Below are 26,208 nucleotides of genomic sequence, written 5' to 3'. Positions count from 1 at the left end.
TTAATTTTCCATAAACATGCTCAGATTTTGCTGCTGAGTCTTTCTCCTTGCCAACTCTCATTACAAATTTACCTGGCAGAAAGATGCACAGTGATGTCCCAAATCAACTGTTTTCAGAGCCATGGTGCCACTGAGGTCAGGCGCTTTTGTGTTCCCCTGCTAGCACTGCCAAGTGCCTGCTGCTAATATAGATAAATGTAGAACAACACATGGAGAAACTGTAAACCAAACTAAAAATACAGCTTAAACAGAGCACTTCTCTGCATCTTTTACAGGGAGGCTTGCAATAGTTCAACTGTTACTCTTATTACTGGTTTCATAGTTTGACATCTTCCTATCCTCTAACCTGACTTTTTACTGCTAGAGGGGTCCTAAGCCACACAGGGACAGATTTCTGCAGAGATGCTGGGTGTGGAAGTTACTTGGGTTGCCACATGGTGCTTGTCTCGTGCCTGCAGCAGCTGTAGAACTGCGCAGGATCCTTTGCCTTCACCCAGCCCTGCGTGCCAGCTCCTCACCCTGCAACAGGAGCTCCCGCCAGAGATGATTAACGTGTTATTGCCACCAGTGATGAGATAGATCGTGCTTATGAGTCATAGTGGCCTTTAATATCTGCAAGCCAGAGAAAAGAAAACTGCATTAATTTATATTCATTAATATAAATTAACAGACTAGAGCCCTTCAGTCATTCACATCCTTCTCCCCAGGCACTGGCAGCAGCAGACTGCACCGGGGAAATGGCAGGAGATGCCCAGGAAAAGCAAGCAAACAAACCAGCTGCCTCCAGCTTGGCAGGGCTGGCCTTTGGTTTGCTTTCCAAAGGGAAAAACCCTCATTGTATCCAAGGAGCTTCTGCTGCCCATGGGCCGGTAGCTTCGGCATACATGTATGTTTATATGTGCATATTTCTATACCTATATTTATATACATTTGCTTAAGGACTCCATTCTATGTGCTGAACCAGGACATTGGTGCTCAGTGGCCCATCAGCTGGCCGATGACTCCTCTCCTAGAAAAGGGGATACAAGACTGTATGTCCTGCTGTTTAAGCAGTAGCTTTACTTCCATTTAAGGCAGGACTGCCTCTGAAAAAAGTGTTTCCCCCCCCAAGTCCCTGACACTGGAGTCCAGGCAGGTGCCCAGTAATGCAGAGCAGGGAAGCTGATTCTGCTGAACACCTGGTACCCTTTTGTTTCTCTTTTTGATCCTGGGATATGCTTTCAGAGTAGACAACATGGTGGAGGGGGCTAAAAGGGAGGCAGACAAAGGCACCACTCTGCACAGTGATGGTGACAGTGCAAACACAGGTCCCCTTGTCCCCTTCTGTATAAACCCAGACCATCTCCCCTCACCTCCCTGTGAACACACATAACTGAAAAGCACTTACAAATAATGCTGGAATAACACACATGTTTATTGTTCCAAATAGACCCATTTTAGCTGTAGTACACCTAATGCATCCCCTGTCCTTACCAGAGTAGTGAACAGTACAGATGCTGATCCCTTCCTGATGGGGAACTGAGGCACAGAGGGCCAAGGTGGCCACAGCAAAGTCCTGCAGGTGAGAAGTGCCTCTGACAGGCCATGCACCCTTTGGGCAAACATCTTCCTCCTCCATAAGCCTTCCTGAACAGCCAGTGTGGAACCCGGTGAGGAGAAAGCCTCTGCCCTGGTGAGCTGCAGATGGTGTGCAATGCTCCTGATCAGCTCAAGTACCATAATTTCTTTAATTGCCCTGAGGAATCAATTGCCTGGGAAGGCTGGGGAATCCTGGTTTTGCAGCACTTTCAGACAAAAACCTATGAGGGGCACAATGTCTGGCTCAGCCTGGTGGCAAGAAGACATTGGATCATTTGAACTGCTGGCCTCAGTTTCCTGACCTAAAGCACTAAAGTACACCCTTTCAATACAAATCGACCTGGGAAAGAGAAAAGAGGATGGTAGCAAGCCAGAAAGGGCTTAAGATAAAACACATTAAAATACATTATGGGATATTTAAATGCAAAATCTATTTGTCATATTGTGTTATATTATGTGATAACTATAGCACATTAGTAACAAGTATATTATCAACATGTACATACACATATCTTACAATAGGCACAAATACTAACATATCATGGTATAACCCATATTTTTTGGCATATCAGAAAAAAAGAGACTAAAACCTCACAAAGATAAAATTCCACTGAGTCTCTTGGCACTATATAACTGTATACAGAGGTACATAAGAACATAAGAGGTACATAAGACACGTTCCAGTTTTTCCCCAGTGGCAGTTCAGCACTTCAGTCCCCATCACAGAGGCAAGCCATGGGGAAGCATCCACAGTGGTGGGAGCTGGACTTGACTCTCAATGATTCCTCAAGTCTTCTAGCTCAGGACTGATCTGAAATAAAGCTTCTGGGTGTACTTTGCTCCTACATCTGCTAACAGCACCACTGTGGGCCTGAGGGGCTGAGACAGCTTTCTCTGATCTCACAGAGAGATCAACGGCCCTACACAGCAAGGATTTAGTCATGAGAAGACATAAGTTACAAAGAGGCATCTGTGCAGCTTTTCATAAATATTCTGGATGATGGTTTAGTTCTAGGTAGCCCTGCAAGTAGCAGGGAGCTGGACTTGATGATCCTTATGGGACCATTCCAACTCGAGATCTTCTATGGTTCTACAATTCTCTGTCCCTCCCTGCCTGCCAGTAGCTGACATCCTCTGTGTTTCAGGTGTATTTATTTCAACATGTATTTTCTCAAAACTTTCTATCCATCATCCATAATGTATAGCTGAACTGTTTGGCTTCAGTACATTTACATGGTAATCAAATCATTAGCCTGGGGGAGGCATAACACATTAATGACTTTAGGAGTGTTGGTTAAACTCCAGTCATGATCAAAGAGACCAAAATTTATTGTCATTCCTCTAATAGCCATGTGGTAACCAAAATGAAATCAATTTGATGAAGATAATTAGGTTCCCATCTCCATCACCACACACTTAGTACAATTAGGTGGAATGAGCTTCCCCTCCCAGCAATATGATACTGTTAGCACAGACAAAAATACTCCAGCAGCACCAGCCAGGAAACATTTACTGAAACAAATATTTTTCAAATTAGAAACTGCTGGTTCATCACAATCTGAATATTCCCAGGTGTCTCCACGCCACACACAGGCCCAGGGCAGAGCTAGAGGCAGACACAAGAAGAGATCTGCCCTAGAGAGGAGGGCATCCTTTTAGGACCTTGCCTGGGCTGTTAAATACGCACAGTTGGGTCCTGCTTCTCCCTCAGGAGCCTCCTCCTGTTCCTGTGGGCCTGAGGAGAGGGTGCCCAGCCCAGGGGCAGTGCTGGTCCCTCCCTGCTGAGCTGAGACCAGCCATCCCAGTGAGTGTGGTTGGTGGCTTTTTTGTGGTTCTGTTCACAAGTCCAAGCCAGGTGCAGGAGAGTGCTGAAGCAAAGCTCTGCAGGCAGGGAGGTGGCTGCTTTCAGCAGGGATAAGGCTGGAAATCTGGATCCTCTCCAGGCATTAACATCTCCCACCAGCTGGGATGTTTGCACACTCTATACCCTGTGTCTCCATATGCCAAGCCCTGAGCACAATTATTTTTCTCACTGAGAGGCCTTTGTATCAGCTTGGTGCTGAGCAGGAAAAGGAAATTAAATCTTTGCTTCTTCCAGTGCTCAACTGACTGGGCTCCGCATTCCTCTTTGCATCAGGTTCATATGCAGAATATATTAGTGCCCATATGAATCAAATAATGTGAAACATGATTTGTTAACATACTCATTAAAAAGTGGACAAAATGCATTTCCAGTTTCCTAAAAAATAAAAGATTCTATGTGTGAATATTCAGCCCTTACTCATTTAATTTATTCTGAATGTTTGAAAACTTCAATAATTGCATGGATTTCAGCAGGAATGACCCATATCTCTTCAGTGCAGACCTTCAGCTACACAATAACTGCTGTCAATACTTTGAAATAGAGGTAAAGATTGAGTGACTTAGGAACCCAAGACTGATTTTTGGTCAAAGCTGTTGAAAACTGCTCTCAAAGTTTCATTCCCCATATTTTAATGAACAAAATGTTTTGTCTCTGATATTATCCTGCCACTTGGAAATAAAAGTCTTTGCATTTCCTCAGATTTTGAAATCATACAGAGTACCCATATCTTAAAAGCCAACTTTCCAACAGAAAAGTATTTATTACAAGTTTCCTATGCAATTTCTCTCTTCAGATTTTCAAAACCACCCTTTACAAAGTCCTGTGTGGTGTATGACAATTGGCAGAGGTTTTGTGACAGCATCCATTGACATCATAGTGAGAGGATTTCATAGGTGCAGGAAAGAGAGGCCCAGAGGAGCTAGTGCCCAAAAATTAAAGCTATTTAATGTCCTTTTCTCTTCTGGGTGTGTCCCTCTTTGTTGCGTTTAGAGTATTCCTTAGGCACATTTTGGACAAAGGCAACCTATGTCTCCATGTCCAAAATTTCCAGCAGAGCAGGTCTAGCTTCTGCAGAGAGGTTTTGCAGTCAAGCTTATGGAAACTGATGGGAGAGTAAGAGAGGGAGAAAGGCAAACAGCAGCCCCGGGACAGACAGGGCAGTGATCCACACCCATCCCACTCAGTGTCAGTGATGGAAATGGGCCCCACATCTCCCACCCTGCAGGCTGGCACTGTGGACAGAACATCATATTGCTCCTTGTGGAACTGAATATTCTAGACCCTTCTCCTGGCCTCACAAAGGACTGTGGATTACTTCTCTCATGATGCATATATTGGACAAATCAATACAGGAAAATTCCATCTAAAGCTATTAAACATACAGACATTGTAAACATCTCAGGAAGGTCCTGCTGTTGAGGCTGGGACAGTACTGTTGAGAGACATCACTGCCTGCTTGTCCTGTTCCTACACTCTTCTCTAAGGGCATCTGTTTTCTGTTGTCAGTAACAAATAGTGGGGTAATTGGAGGGGTCTTGGCCTAATAAAAACATTCTATAATGTTTCTACATTAATCTTAATGATCAAGACCAAAGCAGATATCCCCTTGGGCTTACTCTGACTTGTTTTGTGGTTCTCATAATACTTTATTAGACTTTGCTCGACCTTGAGGCTGTAGCTTTGAGGTTTTTCCAAGTGGAGCTACTGGTCTGTGCTGGAAGCAGAAAATAACCTCCACCAGAAGCTGAAGAGCACAGTTTATGTGCAGGGCTCATGCAGATCTGCCATAAGTACCTCAGGAATGAAGGCTATAAAACAATTAGACCCCAAAAAGGTGATAGAAATCTCAAAGAAGAAACTAGATGAATTATTCCTGCACTTAATCACAGTCTCTGCTATTCTCAGAGGAAATACTATGATGAACAAGCAGAGAAAGTGATCAAAGTCCTTGTGTAATGAGCCCTGTGTTAATTGCCCCACTGTCCAATGAAACACAAAAGGTACTAATGAAGCATGCAGTCTCATCAACCCTGACTGACTTTTGTTAAGCCTCTGCCTAAAGTTACGTGCCCAGGAGAAACTGTGGGACACACAGAAGTCCAGCAAAGGGTCTCTCTCACCTGGGAGTACCATGTCCTTCACTGGGGCCTGACTCAAACTGGCCATCTCAGCCAAGCAGAACTGTCGGCACCCTGTGGGCCAATAGGAGAAGGAAGTATGGAACAATCCTCAATTCTTTCCACATTAACAGGTGGCACATAATGCCCCAGTCCCTCCCCAGCCATCACTCCCTTATATGCCACTGATGTTCAAGATTTCCCAGCAGCAGGAGAAAGGTGGAATTTTTTCTCTGTAGTTGTTCCCTGTGGGACAAGTCGTTATCACTGGAATTTTGGAGGGGTTTTGCTGGTGTCACACCACATACCCATTCTGCTGAATAAATGAGCTGTGACATAGACACACCCTTGTGGTTCTCACCAGGGTTACCATGACCAAAGACCAAGGCAGGTGAGGAGCACATGCTTTCAGAGCAGAGGTTTGACAACAGAGTGGTCCTGGTGATGCAGAGCAGCTGCTATTTATTCACCATGCAGCGGTGTGGGAAGGGGGCTGTGGCGATCTGTTTGCCCACTGCTTTTCTCATCCCATATTTCGCCCCCCCGCCGCTTTCCCCTGCCCCTAGCCCTGGCCACTCCCTCGGGCTCTCCCTAGTGGTTCCTGTATCCCAACTCCGCCCATGTACCGCCCCTGAGCCCCTGAGAAAACACCCCTGTGCCCGGATCACGAGGTCTCTCTGCCTCTGGGGATTGCTGGGACAAGATGTAACTATTAAAAGATGTTCTTAAACCCTCATGGGAGACCCTTCTCTGCCTCCTTTTCCGTCACTGGTTATAGTGCTGATAGCTGCCAGAGCAAAACCGCGGGGTCATCCAAAATGGACTACGGGAGGGCAAAAATGGTCGCACTGCCCTAAGCAGCTCCACTGAGCTCTCGGGAAAGCTGCAGCTTGCTAAACTAAACCTAGCATTACATCAGGGGGGCATCTGGAGTTTCTCTGGACCTGCATGGAGATTACTTTGATTATCTGAACTGAAGCTTGCTCTGGGATTTCCTTAATAAGCCAGTTGTTATTTTGACACAACACCTCTGACTCTCCAGCCAAATGCCCTAAAACACACCACAAAACCTTTGTACTTTTCCGTTATCATGGATTCAAGCTGCAGTGAGAACTCGCAGTGGGGAGGAGGACATGGAAGGCAGATGTGTCCATCTGGTGTATACACCAGGTCATGGGATGGACATATCGAATTCATCCCCACTGGAATCAGGTCTGGAGGAGTTGCCTTGAAAGACTCAGCCATCCGCTGTCAGCTGGAAACAGGCAGAAACATCAGTTATTCTTCCCCCTTCCTGTAAAACGCCCTAAGATCCCCAGATGAAAACATACTTCAAGTGCAACGTATTTTTGCTTATGAAGTATTTAAGGCACATCAGTCTGACTCACAGAACTCATTTCAAACAAATGAACAACCTTTGAAAACATTTTATGGACATTATTTCCTCTCCAGCTGAACTTCATCTCTTGAATTTAGCCTTATGTTATGGTCTGATTATTCTCAGAAAGAATTAAATTGGAGGATGGAAGAAATGAAGGTATTCCCTGGAAATCCTTTCATTTTATTAAAGCCTCTGTTATTGCTTGTGTTGTGTTTGTCCAAACCACTTGTCAAGATTTCATTACGCCAATTTAAAACAGCAGCACTATGTCTAAATGTGGTTATGACTGAAAATGAAGGTACGCTGCAATATTCCCAAGGAGAGTAGAGCACGCTGTTTTTCTGGGCTGAGCTTGGAGAAAATAGGTTATAGATAACACACACATTCATCCATCAAATATCACACTACAAAACAGTGCTAATGTGCTAAAAGAGATTTTACAGCCCCAAAACATTAGTGATTCAGACAGAAGTTACCCTTTTTAAGCCAGGAGTGACCAACACTAATCAGTACAAAATTGACCAAATGCTGTTGACCACTAAGGACCAAGAGTGAGCTTGGCCCTCCACGAGATCAATTAGCAGCAGCAACTTCTCCAAAAGAGCCTGTGAAGAAAGACACAGTACAAAATCAGTTCCAAAATGTGCTGGGTCAAGAAGTCACACCACCCATTGACACTGGGGCACAGACCACCTGTGAAATTGGGGTTTGGGCTGCAGGGGACTGAGAAAGAAGGGAACAGCACAGTTCTCTCAAGGCAGGAGTGGAGCAGGCACAAATCCAGAAACATTTAGGGACAGACAACCGGCTGTCTGTCCAGAGAAAGCTTTCAGGAGCAGTGGTCTGCACCTTTCCCCCATGTGACCACTTGCTTGAGATCCACAACAGGGAAGCTCAGACAGAGTCTGTCACCTTAGGGTGGTGGCCATGGGCTGGGCAGAGCTGGGGTGGCCCTGCACCAGATCCTGAATAACACACATGGAAAAGCCATGGTGTGAACTTCATCACGGTCTACTTCCGTGCTCTAAGGGTGTCTCCTGCCATTGTTCTCTGTATGAGATGCTGCACCAGAAGTTCTGAAACTCAAAAATTGAGGAAAGAACATTTTTGAGAAATTATTTGCAAAAATAATTCATTTATATTTATTAATTTAGCTATAGCAGGTGTCCAGTTTGAAATAGATTGCTGCACATTTTTTTCAAAATATAGTCAATATACTCATGCTTGATCTCTGCAGACCAAAGTCTGTATTTCTTTAATAATTACATACTTCAAGACAGACACTTAAATTTGACACACAAGTACACAAAGTTATACTACTGCTTGGGTTGATGCATATTTCAGTGCTATTATTATTAATTTCTAACAAATATGTGTTCTTGGTATCAATCAAAAGCAAAATTCATGACTGCAATTCTACTGTGCCCATGCAGTTTGTCAAGTTTAATTCCCATTCCTCATAACTACTGAACTTGTTACCATTCTTTCTCTGTAGGAACATATCATTTGTATTAACCATTTACTAGAACTGTATATTTATTCCAGCTATTTGAAATTTACTGAAATGTCAGCTCAAAAGTAACTATTGTAAAATTCTGAACAGTACACAATATCCAGAGCACAGTCAAGTGCTCCATTCCCATGTAGTGACAGGCACAAATACTTCTACATTTTGTTACAGCTTTTGTTACTGAAGTTACCTGGAGCCTGGTGTTGATTTCAATAGGAAGCATTCAAATCCCACATAACCTTAATTCAGCACTGTCCTCCTACAACAGTAGTTTTCCCCAAATTGAGAAAGTCAACTTAACATTTAATTAAATTGGTGATTGAATGCTGGTCAATGAATTCAAATGGTTTATGGCAGCAAAATCATGGAGTATAGATAAAACTAAGAAATAAAACTTGGGAGCAACAAGGGCCAGCTACATCACAAGGAAAGGTGACCCCTGAGCCAGTGCTGAAGATGAGGATGGCAGGCAGCTATCCCATGGTAAGGCCATGGTCACAGCAATTGCTGGGCCAGTCCAAGGTACCAAGACATGTTCATGGTCAAATCAAGAAGCCAAATCTTTGGATTGTGTCAGATAAGGATGAAGGGTGAGAGTCTCAGCTCAATCAGCTCCTGACCCCATCATTTGTGAATCAGCTTCTCACAGCTCTTTCTCAAACCTGGCAATTTTCTAAAGTTCCCTCAGCACCATATAGCACCATATGCATCCATCTGGGCAGCGAGAGCCTGCGGGTGCAGGACCAGGCTGCCCCACTCTTACACAGCCACCAGGTGGCCTGCAGTGGCCACTGTGTTTGCAAACACAGCTGAGGGTGCAGAAGAGGTACAGACACTTTTTTTATAATAGACCAATGACCAGAAATGAGCATTTAGAGATGGGCAGCCAAGGGAGGACATATACCACGTACCTCTGGGTGCTGACAGTGCTGTCTGGTTCCCACCTCCCTACACCCAGCAGCAAAGTTGGACTGCTTCGAACAGCATCACCCTTGTAAAACAAAAGGTCAAATTATTGCTCACCCTCTGCACAAAGTCTTACCCATCCCCTCTTCTCTGCCTGAAACCTGAAAGGGGAATGGCTGGGTCCTGCTCAGCTCAGCCCTTTCTAGCACAAGCTGTGTCTCCATTTAAACCCTCACCCACTTGGTGCCCAGGACAGGCAGGATTGGAGGCTACATTCTAGAACAGCCCTTCACAGATGCCCCTTGGGAACCAGCCATTGAACTTTAAAGTGTTTATCACAACTCCATATCACAAAGAAGAAAATAAGTATACGAAGGATGGGGGGGAAAAAAAAGGGAACAGTTGTAGGTAGATACTTTGCTTCTTTAACCTTTCTCTTATGCTAGAAAAACCATGATAGCCTCCTACACTTCAGAATTGCCACTTTTCTGAATTTTTTGCTATAATGGGAAGAGACATAAGAATACAGCAGGCTTTTCATTTAAACTTTGTTACTTTGCAAATGTCTCATAAAGCCCTCCCTTCCTCACTCACTGGGAGCAACATGCCAACTTAAAACTGCATACGTATCCCTGGAGTGTATGTGGGAATTTATCCCCTGTGGCATTTGCCATCCACAAGCCACACATTTGGTGTGAGCTGGGTATGGGCACCTATTGCTATCACACCTCCTTTTTGGAGGGAGAGAGCCGAGATGAATTATCTGTTAGCACAGCTCAGGCACAGCCCCTCGCCGGCATGTGCTGTCATTCCAAGCAAGATCGCAGTGCCGGAGCAGAGGCATCCCGACAGTAGGGACGGCCTGGGGCGGGCAGTGAACGCCTGGCAGAAAGGTGCAGGCTGTTCCCGGATTGCTCCATCGATTGCAGTGATGGTGTAAAGCAGGGATCGAAGCGAGCTGCGGGCACGGCAGCACTGGAGGTGGAGGGGACTGCTGGGTACGCTCAGCTGCTGCTCCTCTCGCTGCTGGCTGAATGTTTAGGAGTTTATCCTGTTTAGGGAATTACGGAGCAAGAACTTGGCAGAGCAGACAGCATGAGACAAAATTGGTCCATAAGTTTACAGGGCAAGGTTTAATGAACTCTTGGAGTCCACGGAGGGTACCAGTGCCTTAGGTGTTAAACATGTTTATTTATTGCTCCACCAGTTCTCTGTTAGAGTTTATACATGTTTTGGCCAAACAAAGCAAGCTTTTTGAGGATTTTTTGTGCTTCTTGTAATTCAGCAGAAGGCTTGTATCGGGAGGTTGATCCAATACCAAAGGCAGTATTGGAAATATTACTGTATCTGAAGAAATCTTCTCATAAAGTGCATGATGGCTTTCACCTATGCATTGCTTTTACAGACAGTTTGGGCTATCCAAATGTATCTGTCAGGTTACTTCCTTGCTGAAGGGAAAAATAACAAATTTTTTGACTGGATTGAAAAAGATGTTTTAGTTGACTTCAAACTTGTTTTATTTGGGAATATTTTTGCTGCTTAGGTAAAATAATCAAAAGCTGTTTAATTACTTTGAAAAAAAGCCTGTTACTTCAAAGCAATGCAGCTTTCCAGGGGTAGAAATTACTTGATGTATTTGCAGACTGTGTTGGTCAACCTTAACCACAACAGGTAGTTTCGGGTGGCAAAGTATTTCTCAAAGAAATATTAACTAAAAACACAGTAAAGATAAAGACTTCACGTTGTTCTTCAAGGAAACCCTAAATGAACAATGACAAACACCTTGGAGCTGCTTTCACCCATGGGTGTGTGCCAGTAACCTCCCACCTGACAATTAAAAAAATTCCTGGAAAACCTAAGTCAGGTACTGCTGTGTATTTTGTATCATCACCATGCTTAGGCAGAGCCTAGATACAGACTGCTTTACCTCTTTAGTTCCTGCAGTAAAGTGCTCAGTTCAAGCCTGTGGCAGCCAAAAAGAGCCAGCAGAGGTGTTGGAGCTACCACCCCTCAAAAGGAGCTTTGTGGTTGTACCAGCTGCCTCCAGCTGAATTCCAGGGGTCCCTCTGAGCACACCTGGCTTTCCCAGTGGAGTGATCTCACTCTCTTGAGGGAATTTGAATTTTTTACATGATTTGTTCTCCCTGGAAAGAGGATTGCCCTTAGGAAAGCCCTCAGTAAACCCCATCCCACCAGACAGGGGGAGCTGGCATGGGGCCAGGGCCGCCCCTGGCCATCCACTGCTGGGTTCAGGCCTCTGCATTCTGGCATCTCAGGGTAGCTGCGGGCACTACCTGTGCTCTCTGGCAGGGATCGCTGATCATTTTGCTGGGCAGGACTGGCACTGCCACTGTGACCCAACAATGGTGAGCAGGGACTGAGCAGGGATCTCCAAGTCTGAGCCTTCCCTTGGTTTGCAGCACGGCCCTGAGCAGTGCAGTGTCTGCTCTCAACTGGTGTCAGCTTGGGGCAAATAAAGATCAACCTCTCTGTATCCACCTGCCAAATAAAACCATATTTCAGGGACCCCAAAAGAAGAGTTGTGTTCCTAATCTATGAGCAACAAAAGTGTAGGAGATTTTGATTAAACAATTTACCTGATTTGCAAAAAACACTTTGTTATCTTTAAAAACTTGAGAGAATAAGCTTATAGTTTTCTTCTTTAAGTGCTACAGGCTTTTCATTCACTCTCCACCCTCATCAACTCCCTTGCACCTGGGTTCATCTGGGCCATGGAGGCATCTTAGCATCTCATCCAACGCCTTGTCTCACCAGCAAACACCAGCCTAGAGTCCCTGGACTGAGAGAGCAGGGGACAGCCTGGACTTGGTGACTTTCCATGGGGTTCTTAAGGCTGAGTACCAATGGATATCATCAGTATTTCCTTTGGAGGTGGTTGTATATTGGTGCTGGATATCTGCTTTCAACTGCTGTTGGACAAATGTCTGAGGATGTTCTATCCCCCAGGAAGATTCACATTTGGGTGATTTCCATATGCACAATCCCACCCAGACGAGCACACTAAGCTGGAAAACATTGCCCACCACAAAGCAGTATAAATCTAGTCCTGAAATGCAACAGAAGCAAGCTAATGAAAATGATAGCAAAATAAGAGAGATGTAATTATTAAAAATCAAAAACACTTTTGGGCCTTTAAAAAAGCAAAACTGTGCTTGCATTATTGCCTCTAAATGTGGTGGGGGAAAGGTTAATGGAAGGGGACCAGGTGAGCCAGGGGAAGGGAGGCTCTTTTCTTTCCATCAGCACATCTGAAATCATGTTACATTCATAGATTTTTTAAGATATTTTGCTGATTGCTTCTGCAAAGCAAAATACCACCACTGCCCCGAAAGATCAATTATATTCCCTTACAATGTCCTACAGGCACATGAATTATGAACCAACAGTTTTGCTTAACTCCTCAGACAAGACGAACAGACCTAATTTTATTTTTTTCCTGTCTGCATATCTTGGCGTGCCCTCTGCTGGCAATTATTCCTAACAACACATCCACGCGTGTCCAAACCTTCCTCCCTGGGCAATACTTGGGGACAGCAGCTCTGCTCACTCAGGGAGAGCTTTTGGCAAACAGACACGATACGAAATTTCTGACCAAAAAAAAAGAAGAAAATTAAGGCAGGTGCATTAGCAATAGAGCAGAACTTGTGTAGTGCTGCAAGATGAGAGCACATATCATGTGAACCTTGAAATTGCTCTCCCCACTCCTAAGACAAAGGCTCCAGGAAGGGTGGATGGGGTGGCTGGAGATGGTAGTCCCGAACGTGCCCATCCCAAAAGTGCCCACCCAATGGTTTGTCAGCAAGTCTTTGACACGGGTAGGAGAAATTGTTTGGCAGCCACTGATAGAGACCATGTTCTGGCACAAATCCAGCATGTACCTGCTGTCCTTAAACAACCAAAACATTTCTTTCATTCTTGACACAAGTTTTTACAAAGCTTGGTGCTGATTTATACTTTGAAAATCAGTTAAATGGGAAAGAAACAGAACATAAATAACAAAAATTAGGAATTCATTCTGGCATATTATTTGTTGAACTACAGAACTCTAGCAGCAGAGATTTCCTCCTTTAATGTCTTTTAAGTGTATGGTGACTCCTGAAATTTTACATTGAAAGGACCTGGGACCACACAAGCAGGACACTCAATCTTCTCCCTGCCGAGCCATCCCTAAGGAAGAAGAAAAGACATTTTCTTCCCAAATAAGAAAAAGGATCTGTCTCTGCTTCAGATGCCCCATGTAAAGCTGTTGTTGTTAGTAGAGGAACACGAGTATAAAATCAGTCCCAGAGAAGAGGTGGACTCCCTTACAGGGAAAAATGGTGCAGCCCTGGAGCACTCTTGGCACAGAGCACATTTGCCATGGAAATCCCTTGGACAAGAGTTATTCCCAACACATCTGCAAGGGACAATCACTCAGCAACCACATAACTCTGACCCAGTACCTGCAGCTCTCTGATAGCCAGAGCTCACCTAGAAGTCTGGCAATTCTCAGATAACTTGTGGACCTAAAAAACAATAGACAAGCCCCTTCCCCCTCTCCCTTCCTCCCTCTCTTTCTTCCTTCCAGCACTTGGGTGGTAAAGCTCTCATTCATCTTCTAACTGTGACTCCAGAGGTCCTCAGAGGAGGATCCCAACCAGGTCTTCCTGTCCCATGCCCCCAGATCTGGGCTGACCCACATTTGCACTGACTGCTGGAGGGCACCTCCAAGAGAGATCCCGCTCCTCGCTGCACCATGGAAAGCACAGATAACCACAGCCCTGCTCCCACAGAGGCAAAGTACCTGCACAGGAAGCTGCTGCTCACCAGCCATCACCCAAATACGCAATAAGGTTCATCCTGTGCAAAAACTCAGGATGTAAAAAAATGAGGATAAAGGCATGAGGGAACAGAGGCAGGAGGCAGCAGCAGCACCTTTGTTTTCTTGGGCTAAGCACTGGGCTATGCTGACTCTAACCCCAGCAGGGGGAACGATCTGCCCACTGTACTCACAGAAAAATCATAATGCCAAATATTTCCTGTAATCCATATTATTGGCAGTTTCTCCAAATCAAATCTTGCACATTTGATGGAACTACAGGACTGAAAGTCTATGCCTTGATAGGGCTCCACTGAGCTCAGCTGGAATTGCACAATGGTTCGACTTGCAAGATCAAGGTCTCCATCTGCATTTTGACATTGTTTATTTCCAGCAAGAGCTCTGAAACTTGTTGGCAAGACTATTGGTGTTTAGAGGTCATTTGCTCTGTTGCATCTGGAGAAGAGGAGATAACTTTAAATACTTGTAATCAGCTTATTAACAAAGTGGATCAGAAGTCAGATACCATTTCTCCTATGATTTTATACTTGTAAATTTCAGGAAAATGGGTTAGAGGAAAAAAATCAAAAGGATATTAACTAAAGATCACAATCAAATTAAGCTGAATTAAAATAGCTCTACATGTTATGAAGTATAACACAAGGCTGTATTGCAAGGTGGAATGTACGTCCAGATAAATTAATCTTTGGCCTTCAGTAGGGGAAAACAAATATAAAGGCTATTGACAGAGCAGCTTGGTTGTGGCATCATAGAAGCTGCTTAGGAAAAAGCCTGACATGGAAAAATCTTTGTTTGTGCATTTGGCTTTACCTTTCTGTGCCCCCTCAAGTCACTTTGAGAGAGGAAGGTGCTGAACACGGGGGGAAAAATCCCTTTTTCAGCAATGCAGAGGAGACAGTGGAAGGGGACATCCCAGTGGCTGTGGGTCTCTAGTGGGAGAGCAGAAATAAGCCATATTTCAAAGACAGTGGTAGGTGGTTCAAGGTAAAATGCCAAAAAAGCAGATCAGACTCTTGCAAACACTTGATTGCTGAAGGCTTGTTGAGGCATGGAGGGATGGGCTGTGGAACAACCAGAGTGCATTTGGACAATCAAGAGCCCAAAAATAGGATGCCTGTATATCTATAATACTAAACATTGTGTTCCTGGAGCACTTGGGGCAATGCCCAGCACTGCTGCACACACAGTTAGTATCCGGCTGGGGAGACCTTGTGCACAGAGAGGTTAGTGGAACGAATGCTCGACCTTGTGGCAAAGCCTCTTGCACAACCTCAGGCCTCTCTGGTAAGGAAGATAATATTCCAATCTTTCTTAAGCTTCAGTTATAAGGCAAATCTTTTAGGAGTTTGGGGAAGTGGGTCTTTTTTTTAAAACTCAGATGAACCTGATTTCTCAGCCTGTGACAACACCAGTCAGGATCTGGCTGAACAGAGACTCGCACCCACAGCCTCAGCTGAATCCTCAAATACTCAGTGTTCCTGCTCACTGCCCTGAATCACATCAGCTCCTCCAAAAGAAAGTGGCAAAACCATGATGCCACCTTCCCTGCTCTCCTTTTACTCTCACAGACACTGACTTACATCAGTTTTTTCATCTTCTCCACTCCTTCACTCACTTTAGTGACTAAAGCCCATCACCTTCACACCCTCCCTCCCTCTCTTGTGATTTCATGTGGGAGCTGATGTTCCCTTCCTTGGGGTCCTTGTCCCAGCCCCCTGAACAGACACCCACTGCCACCAGCGCCAGGCCTGACACTCCCACAGAGCTCCTGGGGAATGCTGGACACTGGACTCCTGCAGCACCACAGGGTCCTGTCATCAGTCTCTCTGCAAACACCAGCTGAGCTCAGATACTCACAAAGCTGCCTCTCACCAGACCTTTTATTTCTACCCGATTTCTTGTTGTCCTAATGTCTCCCAACACTCACCTGATACTGAAGTAGAGCAGAGCTGCTTCTCCCTAAGTTCTGCCTTGCTCTGTTACCTTTCTTTCACAGTTTAGTTCTGGACTTTTTTATTTATGTTATTTTATACCATCAGTGAATCACAGCCTTTCCCTCTTCAGCCTAACTAAAATGATGGTCACACCCCAACTCCTACAAATGCCTTTCCTTTATTCTCACAGCTGATAAGGCTGAAAATTACATTCTCCTCTGACCATATCAAATACCTCTTTAAGAGCTCTGCAACATCAAATGTTTTTTTCGTTTTTGGACTTTGTCAAGGCTGCACAACCCCCCAAGATTCTTTTTCTGCAAAGGCAAGCCCTTTGCAGCTGCTTCCTCCCACCTCTCTCTCAGCTGTTTGGAGGCCCACACTGGAATTCCCTGGGAATTACATACACTCAGTATCTTTCCAAGCAAACATTTCTGTCCAGTGCCTCATCCTGGCAATTCTCTTTGAAAATCCCTTGTCATTCATCTCCACCTTCTTCTGTCCCCATGGTTCCCACACAGCCTGGCACAGTGCAAAGAGCTGGTGTGAAGAGGTGGAAGGGGAAAGAGGGAGCTTGCAAAGTTCTCAGAAGCCTGAAAAATGTGTAGGAGAAGCCTCCAATATCTGTGTGTGTCTGTGAGCACCTGCTTGCAGTCTAACAGCTTCATCTGTGGAGCAGGAGCAGCACTTGTGACGCTGTGTTTGCAGGGTTTTGCCCAGTACTCCCTTACTGCTTTATTCTCCAGAAGCAGCTCTACCTGCTTGTCTCTCTTTCCAGCAGAGCAAAACCTCAGGATTTTGGATGATCTTTCCTGCTGATACTTGTGTTTTTCTCGTGACTGCTGGCTTTATGTGGACCACAGCTAATCACCACAGGAATAATGCTCTAATGGGCTCTTGTTCTTAAACCTTCCCTTAATTCACCGTTCACAGCTGATCTGTTTATACCTGCTTCTTTTAAGACCTTGCCAGAATTTTTTTCAAAAGCAAAGCACCAGTTTGACAAAATAAATCAAATCATTAAAAGTACTACTGCAAACCTTCACCTGCCTGGACATAAGGAAGATGCTGCAGTTGAGCAAGGAAAAAAGAAGAAAAACTTCAGGATTTAAAAGGTGGCTTCATCTCTTGCTGGCACAAAAAGTTATGAGCAAGTTTAATTTGATGCCATTTCAGATGCAAGGTCAAGGTCAAGCTTCTGTGCCTGCACCAAGGTAAGTAAATGCTGTGCACTTGCTTAGTTCAAGCAAATTATTTTTTCTCATCAAAACCCATTTGGAGACAGAAGTATGTACCTCCTCTGTGACCTTCTGTTTTTACACTGGTTTCTGGACATCAAAGATCCCCCTTGGTAGCTCATCTGCAGATGCACACTCAGTGGTATCCTCAAGTAAGCACAGGAGACATCTAAACAAAACATCATGTTTTCACATGCATGAAACACAGCATCAGTTTGGATGGTCAGAGCCATACACATACAGTCAGGTTTGATTTCCTCAGTTTTGCTGATAATGACAGAAATGTGTAGGATTTATATATATATATATATATATATATACACACACACACATATAATCAGCTATTCCTTCAGTTTCCTTTGCTATGGAAAGCTCATGCTGTGATGTCTGCACTGGTAAGATTTTTGCAAGAGAAAAATGAGCATCTGAAAGAAAGTGTTTATTCACTGAGCAGTAAGTAGTTATATCTGGAACTGACGCAATGTAGCTTCAGTTTCCCAACAGTAAACTCTAAGTAGCCTTATATAATTTGGGAGGGAAAATCATCTCTCTGCTTTTCTTATATTTCAGTAAACCATGCATCTGTGGCCAAGAACTTTTCAGCTCATTAATTCAGCAGCAATATAAAATATATACAAAATTAGGGTGTCATTTTCAAAAACAGGCACCTAAAATGAAGTTTCTAGATCCATATTTAGGCCCATGAATCTGATTTTCCGAGCTACCAACTACCCGCCAGACCGCACAGAACGCTGATGGGAGCTCAGCACCTCTGAAGGTGGCACCACTCAACGACAGCATCCAACATTCTGACAGCCTTCTGGCAGAGACAGTTTTCACAAGCTTCATAAAACACAAAAGGCCAAAACAACGTCCTGCAATTATCCACACTGAAGAACAATCTTAATTAATAACGATATCATCACTACTCCCTCTACACTTAAAGCACCGCTGAAAAGTTTTGCTCTTCCTTCATCTCTCTCCCTTCTAACACTTAATCCTGTACTTCAAGTTTTTATCATACCATCAACCTGATTTCAGTGGTGTTTGTTGTGTGCTGTGTCAGATTTTACTCTTTCTTATCATTAGGATTACTCACCTTTCTATATGCTCAGTGATTACAGCCTCAGAGGAGATACATTGCTCCACAAAATACTCAGGTTCGGTTTTGCATCTGTACAAGGCTGATCTCAGTGACATTGCAAAGATTTAGATAAGGTTTTAAAAAAAGCTAACAAAATTGAGATTTCTGCCTTTATCCAAATTAAGCAGGTTAAGGAGGAAGATTCATTAAAAGTATTAAATGCTAAACCCATGAAAGTTTATAATATTAAGTCAGCCACTTATTTGTTCTCCTTTCTGTCAAAATGCCACCTCTGTGTAAGACCGATCCTGTCTATATTTAAGGTGTATACTTTGACCAAAATCATTGGGGCTAACTGGTGTCAGAATTTTGATCACTGAAGCCAAAATCTATACATTATTTTACTTGGATTTGTGAAGGAGAATGTCAAATTTTGACATCTCAACAAGGTGAAAATTTGAAGAAAAGGCCAATTTTGCCTTTCCCAGAAATAAGACACTACTGCAAACACAGCAGCATCTCCCTGATGCAATCTACACATTTGGATGCCTCTATTTTGGCTTAGTTAGACACATTCCCTTGTCAGTTCAGACTGTTCAGGCTTAAAATACTGAACCTTGCAGTGCTGGAACAGGGCCTCAAAGAAAGTTGGAGACAACATTTTTAGAAGGGCCTGTTGTGATAGGGCAAGGGGTAATGACTTTAAAAGAGAGTCAATTTAGACTAGATACAAGTAAGAAGCTTTTTATAAAACTTCACCTATGCCAGTGTTTCACCACTGGCACAGGTTGCCCAGGAAGGTGGTGGATGCCCCATCTCTGGAAACATTCAAGGTCAGGTTGGACAGGGCTCTGAGCAACCTGGTCTAGTTGGAGATGTCCCTGCTCGTTGCAGGGTGGTTGGACTAAGTGGCCTTTAAAGGTCCCTTCCAACCAAAACCATTCTGATTCTCTCTGGACTGGCAAAATATTCTCAAAGGGATTGTGAAAAACATCACCTCCTTCTTCCAAATCAATTATTCACTCCAGAAATTTCCAGTCTGGGAGTGACTCCAAATTAACCACATGCCCTGCTGGCATACCTGGAGTTTGTATGTAATGCCTGCACTCCTCTGCTAAGATTAAAAACCCTTGTAATTTGTAATCCTAGAAATGCATCAGCTGTTAAGTGATCTCTGCACCATTGCAACACTTGAAATAGAAAATTCAATATATACAGTTAAATTTGTCTCTATATGTGCAATAAGCTCTTTCCCCAAATCAAGGATATAGAAACCAAAAAGACTGATTTAAAAAATGCCAAGGAAATCTTTAACTTCCAGTCGTTTCCATTCTAGGCTGTAGCCATAATCACACCCAAATATCCATGCTTTCCCACTGAGCTCAGTCCTGCTGCTTTCCCCTTTGCAGGCTGTCCCTGCCCAGCTCCCATCCCTCATTTCCCTTCTCCTCACTAAGTCAGGGGCATTCACTAGACACTGACTTCCCAGCAGTTTATCCCCAGCTGACCAATAAATTCCATCTTTTAGACATGCACTCCTCTGAAGCACTTTGTATTTTCTTTCTGACTGCCTCCCTCCACAGTCCCAATTTTATTCCAGTTTCTCATTCCCCTTCATTATTCTTCCTCTGTGTTCCTCATCTGCAGTCCAAACACTTTCACCACAGATGTGCCTCTTCATGCTTCTCATACAATCTTATTTCCTTCTCAAACGCTGGGTCACCACTCTTGCATACAGCACAGAAGCTCCAAACTAAGGGAAAAGTCTTTCCCCATAACTCTTCTGCAGCACTTGAAATCACTGTATGCTCCTGTTCAAAGCCTTAAGTCACCTACAACATCACCGCAAGTCGATTTTCTCTCGTCAGTTAAGGTGCACAGACTTGATTCAGCCTTCACTAACCCCACACCATTAATGCATACAGCCTTCAGGAAGCTTCCATTATTAAAAATTTTCATCTGAACAATTTAAAAAAACATTATGTAGCTGGAAAAATGCACATTGAGATCAGTCAATTCTCTGCCCCCAGCACAGGGCTGCTGGATGGTCTCATTTCATTGGTTCAGGGCTTTGAAATAAAGATGTAACTAAATTTGTTCTGCCTTGGGGAGAAGAAAAAGATCACAAATACAAGTGGGCGAGGAACCACACAAAATTAATGTTAAACTCAAGCAAATGCCAAGTATGGCAAGTTTTGGTGGAGGGAGGCAGAACTGTACAGTTTCCAGCAAATGGAAATGAAGCTCCAAGTAGAAGCAACGCAATTAACACACAGTGGTGTCATTCCACTGCACAGCAGTCACCAGCCAGGCTGAAGCTTCCATTTTCAAAACAATTCAAGGCAGAACTTTTCTTTTCTACATTACCTCTCTTCTATTGTACATGCCACCACTGACACTTTCCACCATTTACATTTTTCAGCAGTAAGTCTGAATGCTTGAATTCCAACTTCTACATGGCATGCTGAACCATGCCAGAAACTCCCCAGGCCTGTGTATGAGGCATCCAAGCTACGAATGCTGGCACTCGGGCTCAATGCTGCAAACGCTCAGCAGCCTCAACCCTGCACCTCTGGGAAACAGCCCCTGCTGGCAGGACTGAATATTCTCACTTGGAGGACACCGACAAGCAGCACATCTACAAAATCCCACACTGTTCCAGTATGATACCTCTCCAGTTAATGGTATGTTTTGACCAGGATTTATAGTATGAATTAAACAGGATTTCCTCTGTAAGCTCCTGCAAATTACTTATGTTCAGAAAACTCTGATCTGTGGGAATTAGAAAAGGTAACAACACTCCTTAAAAATAAAATATCACAAGGCTGGGTAATTTTTCAGTGACATACTCAGGTCTCAACAGAGCATTAAATAAAATTTCTGTGCCGGTCTAAGGAGCAAACTATGGTGCATGACAGAGTGGTTCTCCTGCAGCTCATCTTCAGGTTTAAACACAGACATACTCCTGAAACCACTAGTTGCACATGATATTTACACACGGGCTTTAAATAGTACTAGAAATGCTAAGTTTAAGTCAGCTGGCAGTAATGCCTGATTTGAATCCCTCAGCTGAAATCAACTAAAGCCCAGGGTTTGGCATTCTGTCTCAAGCCAGCCCTTGTGCCAGTTGTGCTGCCTTGGAACTCCGGTCTCTTCTTTTTGGTCCATATCACCAGCAACCCTGATTAAATTCCAAATGTGGCAATGAGGGATCCTAAAGCACATTGAAAGAGAATGAGGTGCACATAAAGCAACATCCTGCACTCAGGTACCAGCCAGGACTCTGCCTTGGCTTCCAAAACCCAAGGGCAAGGCTTTCTACAACACCGAGTGCTTTGTGTTTTATTCCAACACTTCACAGCTTTGGTTTGAGCATGGGTGCAACAAGCAACCAACCTTTTACTTTAACCTACAGAAAAACTGATGGTGGGTTTTCCTCACCAGAGGATTTTTGTAATATTTTGGCTGTATTCCAAATGTAAAAAAAACTTGTTTAAATTTAATTTTAAAATGTTGGTTTGTAAAGTGGTGTGAAAAGTCACATAGAAGCTTTTGCATAATCTGCATAACAAAATGCAATCACGATTTTTTTCCATACAGAACTGGAGAAGACAGTACAAATGCACTCCTGAACATCTTTTCAGCCTAGATACTTTACTGGCAGCATGACCATTAGTGCTACAGAAGACCTACTGTAATAAACAGACTTGGCCCTCTCTTCCAGAACTGTGCTCATCAATGCCTCAGAAACAAACTTTTTGAGTAAAAAAGAGTGGAAAGTGGGTAGGAAGATCTTTTGACTACAAAAAAATTGAAATACTGACATCAACAGCAACCGTAATGCAACACAGAAGAACAGCAAATTGGAAAAAAAAAATTGTTGAATGTTTTAATGCATTTTGAATTGTAATGAAGAAAAACATTTTACATCTAAAAACAAATTAGCAGAATAAGAAAAAGTGGTTCCACATAACTTATAAATTCTTTTCCCCAAAAGGTAGTTTTCACACATTTAGGCAACAAATACAATGTTTCATTCCAGATCTTTCTGATTGTAAAGTATACACAAACTTTGTGAAAATTGATGTGCATTGCTTGAGAAAAAGACACACAAGGTTGGTTTTGCCCAGTGATGAGTTTTCTGTGAAATTCTGCACAATACTGAAACTGTAACTGCAACTCTCCTCCATTTAATGAAATGTTGGACATTGTTCAGTGCTGAAAAAACACTCTTTAGAACATTTAGAGCCATGAAATGCTTTCCATGTATTTAGTCAATGTAGTATTCTTCACTAACCCTGCTTGTATGTTTTGCTTCAAGGGGAATGGCAGTTCGGCTTACCCTTCAGTACAGTATAGAAAACTAAACTAAGTGATAGCTCAGTGTTCAGCTGATTTAAGTATTAGCCTGCTCATAAGAACGTGGCTCTAGCACCTTGTTTGGTTGATTTTTTTCAAAATGAAATGGTGTCATCACCCATTCCTGGTGCCAGAGGATGGTTCCCCTGGTGATATAAAATGTTTGCAGCAATGATGATTAAACTGCATAGAGTCCAGTGGTCCTGTGTTACATATGTATGAAAGAAGCTTAGACCCTATAGTTTAGCAGGACCAAAACCAGTGATCCTCTCCTCTGCCTCAGGTAATAGAGGAGAGCCATTGCTCCAGATCCTACACGCAGGCCACGCTGGAGAAACTGCTTGTGCTGGCCAGACATTTTTCCTCTTTTTTTAAACACACTAAACCTTTGTAAAGAACTCTCTGTTACCAACTAAAAGAAAGTGAGTCTTCTTTTCTTAAGGAAAAAAACCTGTACCCCAACTTCAACTGGCTTTACCCCAGAGTAAAAAACCCAGGAAAAAAAAAAGGGAAAATAAACTTTGCCACCATCAACTAACTCCTATCACCAGAAGACTTAAAACTCTGCAGCTGCTTTCTGCAACCTCACCAGTTTTAGTATTTAAGATTACTTCAGCACAGTTGTGTATCTTGTACCTCAAGAAAAAATCCCAAACCCCGAAACAGAAAAAAACAAGGGATCAAATTACTATGCTGACGTGTACTATAAAGACACTACATATATTCTCCATTAAATATTTTGAGTTTCCTTAATGTTGCAGTCCAAAACTATGTCTAGGACCCCTATTTTCCTTCCAATCCTCACTGATGCATTCATTATCCCATCTCATCCCACCATACTCCTTCCCATGCCATATAAATGCTTGTTAACAGGAGAACCAGCTAACATGTTTTAATGTCATTATCAACAGTGCTGTAGAGGACATGAGCACAGCTGTAGTTGCACAGAATCATGATGATGAGATAAAAAGCTCCTAACACTTCTGCCAACTCACCATAAACCCCAAGATTCCCACTGTCAGAGTGCACCTTTCCTTACCCTCACCCTTCATCTTATACTGTGATGACAGTCAGACAGGGGCAGCATCTCCCTTTAGCCAAAAACAACTGTCTGTCTGAAGCAGCCTTTCCATTCTTTCAAAGACACCAGCTGCCACCTGCATTTACTGATAGCAGCAGCAGCAGCTGCAGTGTAACACCCCACTGGCAGTGCAAAAACAGCTAAATACAGTGAGGAGCAAAACCAGAGTAAGATCATTTGGGAGAAAGAAGGGAGAGCTATGTTAATTACCCCCTTTTGGAACAGGACAGGGACTGCAGCACCCCTGTCATGGCTGAGAACAGAACGGTGACAAATGATGTTGACTTAGTGTATCATTCCACTAGCTTTACGTGCTAACTACCTTAAGGATCACATGTAGTATGATTGTCTTTCCTCTCCTGTCAGAGACAGTACTTCAGCCAGAGACCAAAAGTGCTTTTTTCTAGGCTACAGAGAGATTTGATGCATCTTGACTGACATTCATTTTTGAGGTAGTACTCATTTGTTGCTTTGTATTGCTGGCTCAAAATAAAAATATGGGAAGTGAACACAGTTAAAAGTATGCTCACTGTAGGTACATAAACAAAAACATCAACCCCCAAATAAACTATTTCCTTTCTGGGCAGATCACCAAAAGGAATTAATCCTTCTTACAAAGGTTAGCTCACATTCACTGGTAAAGTCAAACTTTCATAAATGGTTTATAACAACAGCTATAAACTAAAGTGCTTCAGAATTTGCTTGACTTGATTTCAGTGATTAGAATCATAATATTCTGGATTTTTGCTATGTTTGAAATGTGATGAGGTTTCAGAATCACTTTATATAAGAAGGGCAGAATGAATATTTTTCTTTTTTCAAAATAAAAAGTACAAAAAGAGTTACAAATAAACCTGGCAGTCTATACTCACTACAAGTTGCTTGCATTTTCCTTCTCAAATCTACTATTACTCTAGTAACTGGAATAAAAATGAAGTTGAAGTTGCACAATACCGCAGCACTAAAAAAAGTATTCAAATCAGATGCAAACAGGAAAATGTTTACAATCATACTACTAGTGAAATTCACACTTCATTTCAAAGTTTTAGCCCTGCAGATTCCTTTTAACACAAGGCAGATATGTAGAGTCATGGAAAAATGTAACAGACTGTATACACTCTCTACAGTAATTACATAAGTTTCACATTTATGTCACAAATGTAATGCCCTACTGTGTAACTATTAAATGCTAAATAACTTATGAACGTTTATGTGCTCTACGCAACAGTGAACATATTGACCAGTGGATGCCAAAATATAAAAGTCATACACAAGACAAACTAATTTTTAAAAAATCACATTTCTCTGTACAACCCATGCAAACTGTGCACAATGCGGTAACAAGAACAACATTTGCTCAAGTCTCCCCTCACAGAAGAGCTTTTACAGCAACAGCAGACCAGAGGTCAGAAAAGTCTGCCCAGGTGTAGAAGTCCACGGCGACACAAATGCAGAAACTCCCTCAGCATTTCACTTCTCTTGTAGCAAAGCAGGGATGTTGATGTTCCAGCCAATGGCCTGACGGTCAAATCCGCACGTGAAGAGGTTGCAGATGGGATGGTCCTCACACCAGGCGGAGCAGCAAACCATCCTCCTGTGCCCCTGCCACAGCGGGGAGACAGCAGCGTTACTGACACGGATTTGGGAACTGCTGGGGCAGCAACTCTCTGCAACTCAAAATGCAACCCTGCCAGTGCTCAGCCCGCTCTTTGCCAACAGCCCTTGAGAATCCTAAAAGTCATTGTTACCTGCATCTGCAAGGCAAAGGTCTTCATAATGATGAGACTCCTTAACACCAGCACTGGACCCAGAAGGACAGATGCATACAAAAAGGTGCATCAAAACTTTCGAGTTTTCCAGGGTCTGTTTGCTATCTAGTTATATTTTATTTACAAAAGCAAACCAAATTTTGATTTTAGAATTTTTCTGTATAAAAGTAATCTTAAAATAAGGGACTACTTGCTGGCAACTACTTTGTAACAAGCCTGCAAAACTAAATGTCCATAATGTTCATAATTCAGAAGGGATAATACTACAGCAGGAGGAATGTCGTACTGAGGAAAACAGTTCAAGAGTAACAAAAATGTCCAAAATAGGGTTCTGACCAACATTAAAGTTAAAAAAAAATAATTAAAATTGCCACAACTTCAGTAGTGTCAGCTTGAATAGAACTACTACGGAAAAAGAAAAGACATGCACACACACAAAAAAACCCCCTCAAGACTACAATAAACGAAAAAACCCACCTAAATTAGAAAAAAACCTAAAACGTTTTTAAAGTAGGTCTTAAAATTCCTTCCTAAATTCTGTCAAGAA

At 43.1% G+C, this 26,208-nt stretch overlaps 1 protein-coding gene across 2 annotated transcripts in view; it reads right to left on the bottom strand.

The window, feature by feature from the left end:
* Positions 1–22,315: 22,315 nt before the first annotated feature.
* The window catches only part of WDR37 (WD repeat domain 37), a 47,052-nt gene continuing 43,159 nt past the window's right edge, over positions 22,316–26,208 (bottom strand). For both annotated transcript variants that reach the window (XM_039548896.1, XM_039548897.1), the window contains one exon: positions 22,316–25,494. In XM_039548896.1, the coding sequence (XP_039404830.1) occupies positions 25,363–25,494 (132 nt within the window). In that variant the 3' untranslated portion in view covers positions 22,316–25,362. The remainder of the gene's footprint in view (positions 25,495–26,208) is intronic.

Source organism: Corvus cornix, chromosome 2 (genome assembly GCF_000738735.6).
Source record: "Corvus cornix cornix isolate S_Up_H32 chromosome 2, ASM73873v5, whole genome shotgun sequence".
Taxonomy (NCBI): Eukaryota; Metazoa; Chordata; class Aves; order Passeriformes; family Corvidae; genus Corvus; species Corvus cornix.
This window is presented reverse-complemented; position numbering and strand designations above follow the sequence as displayed.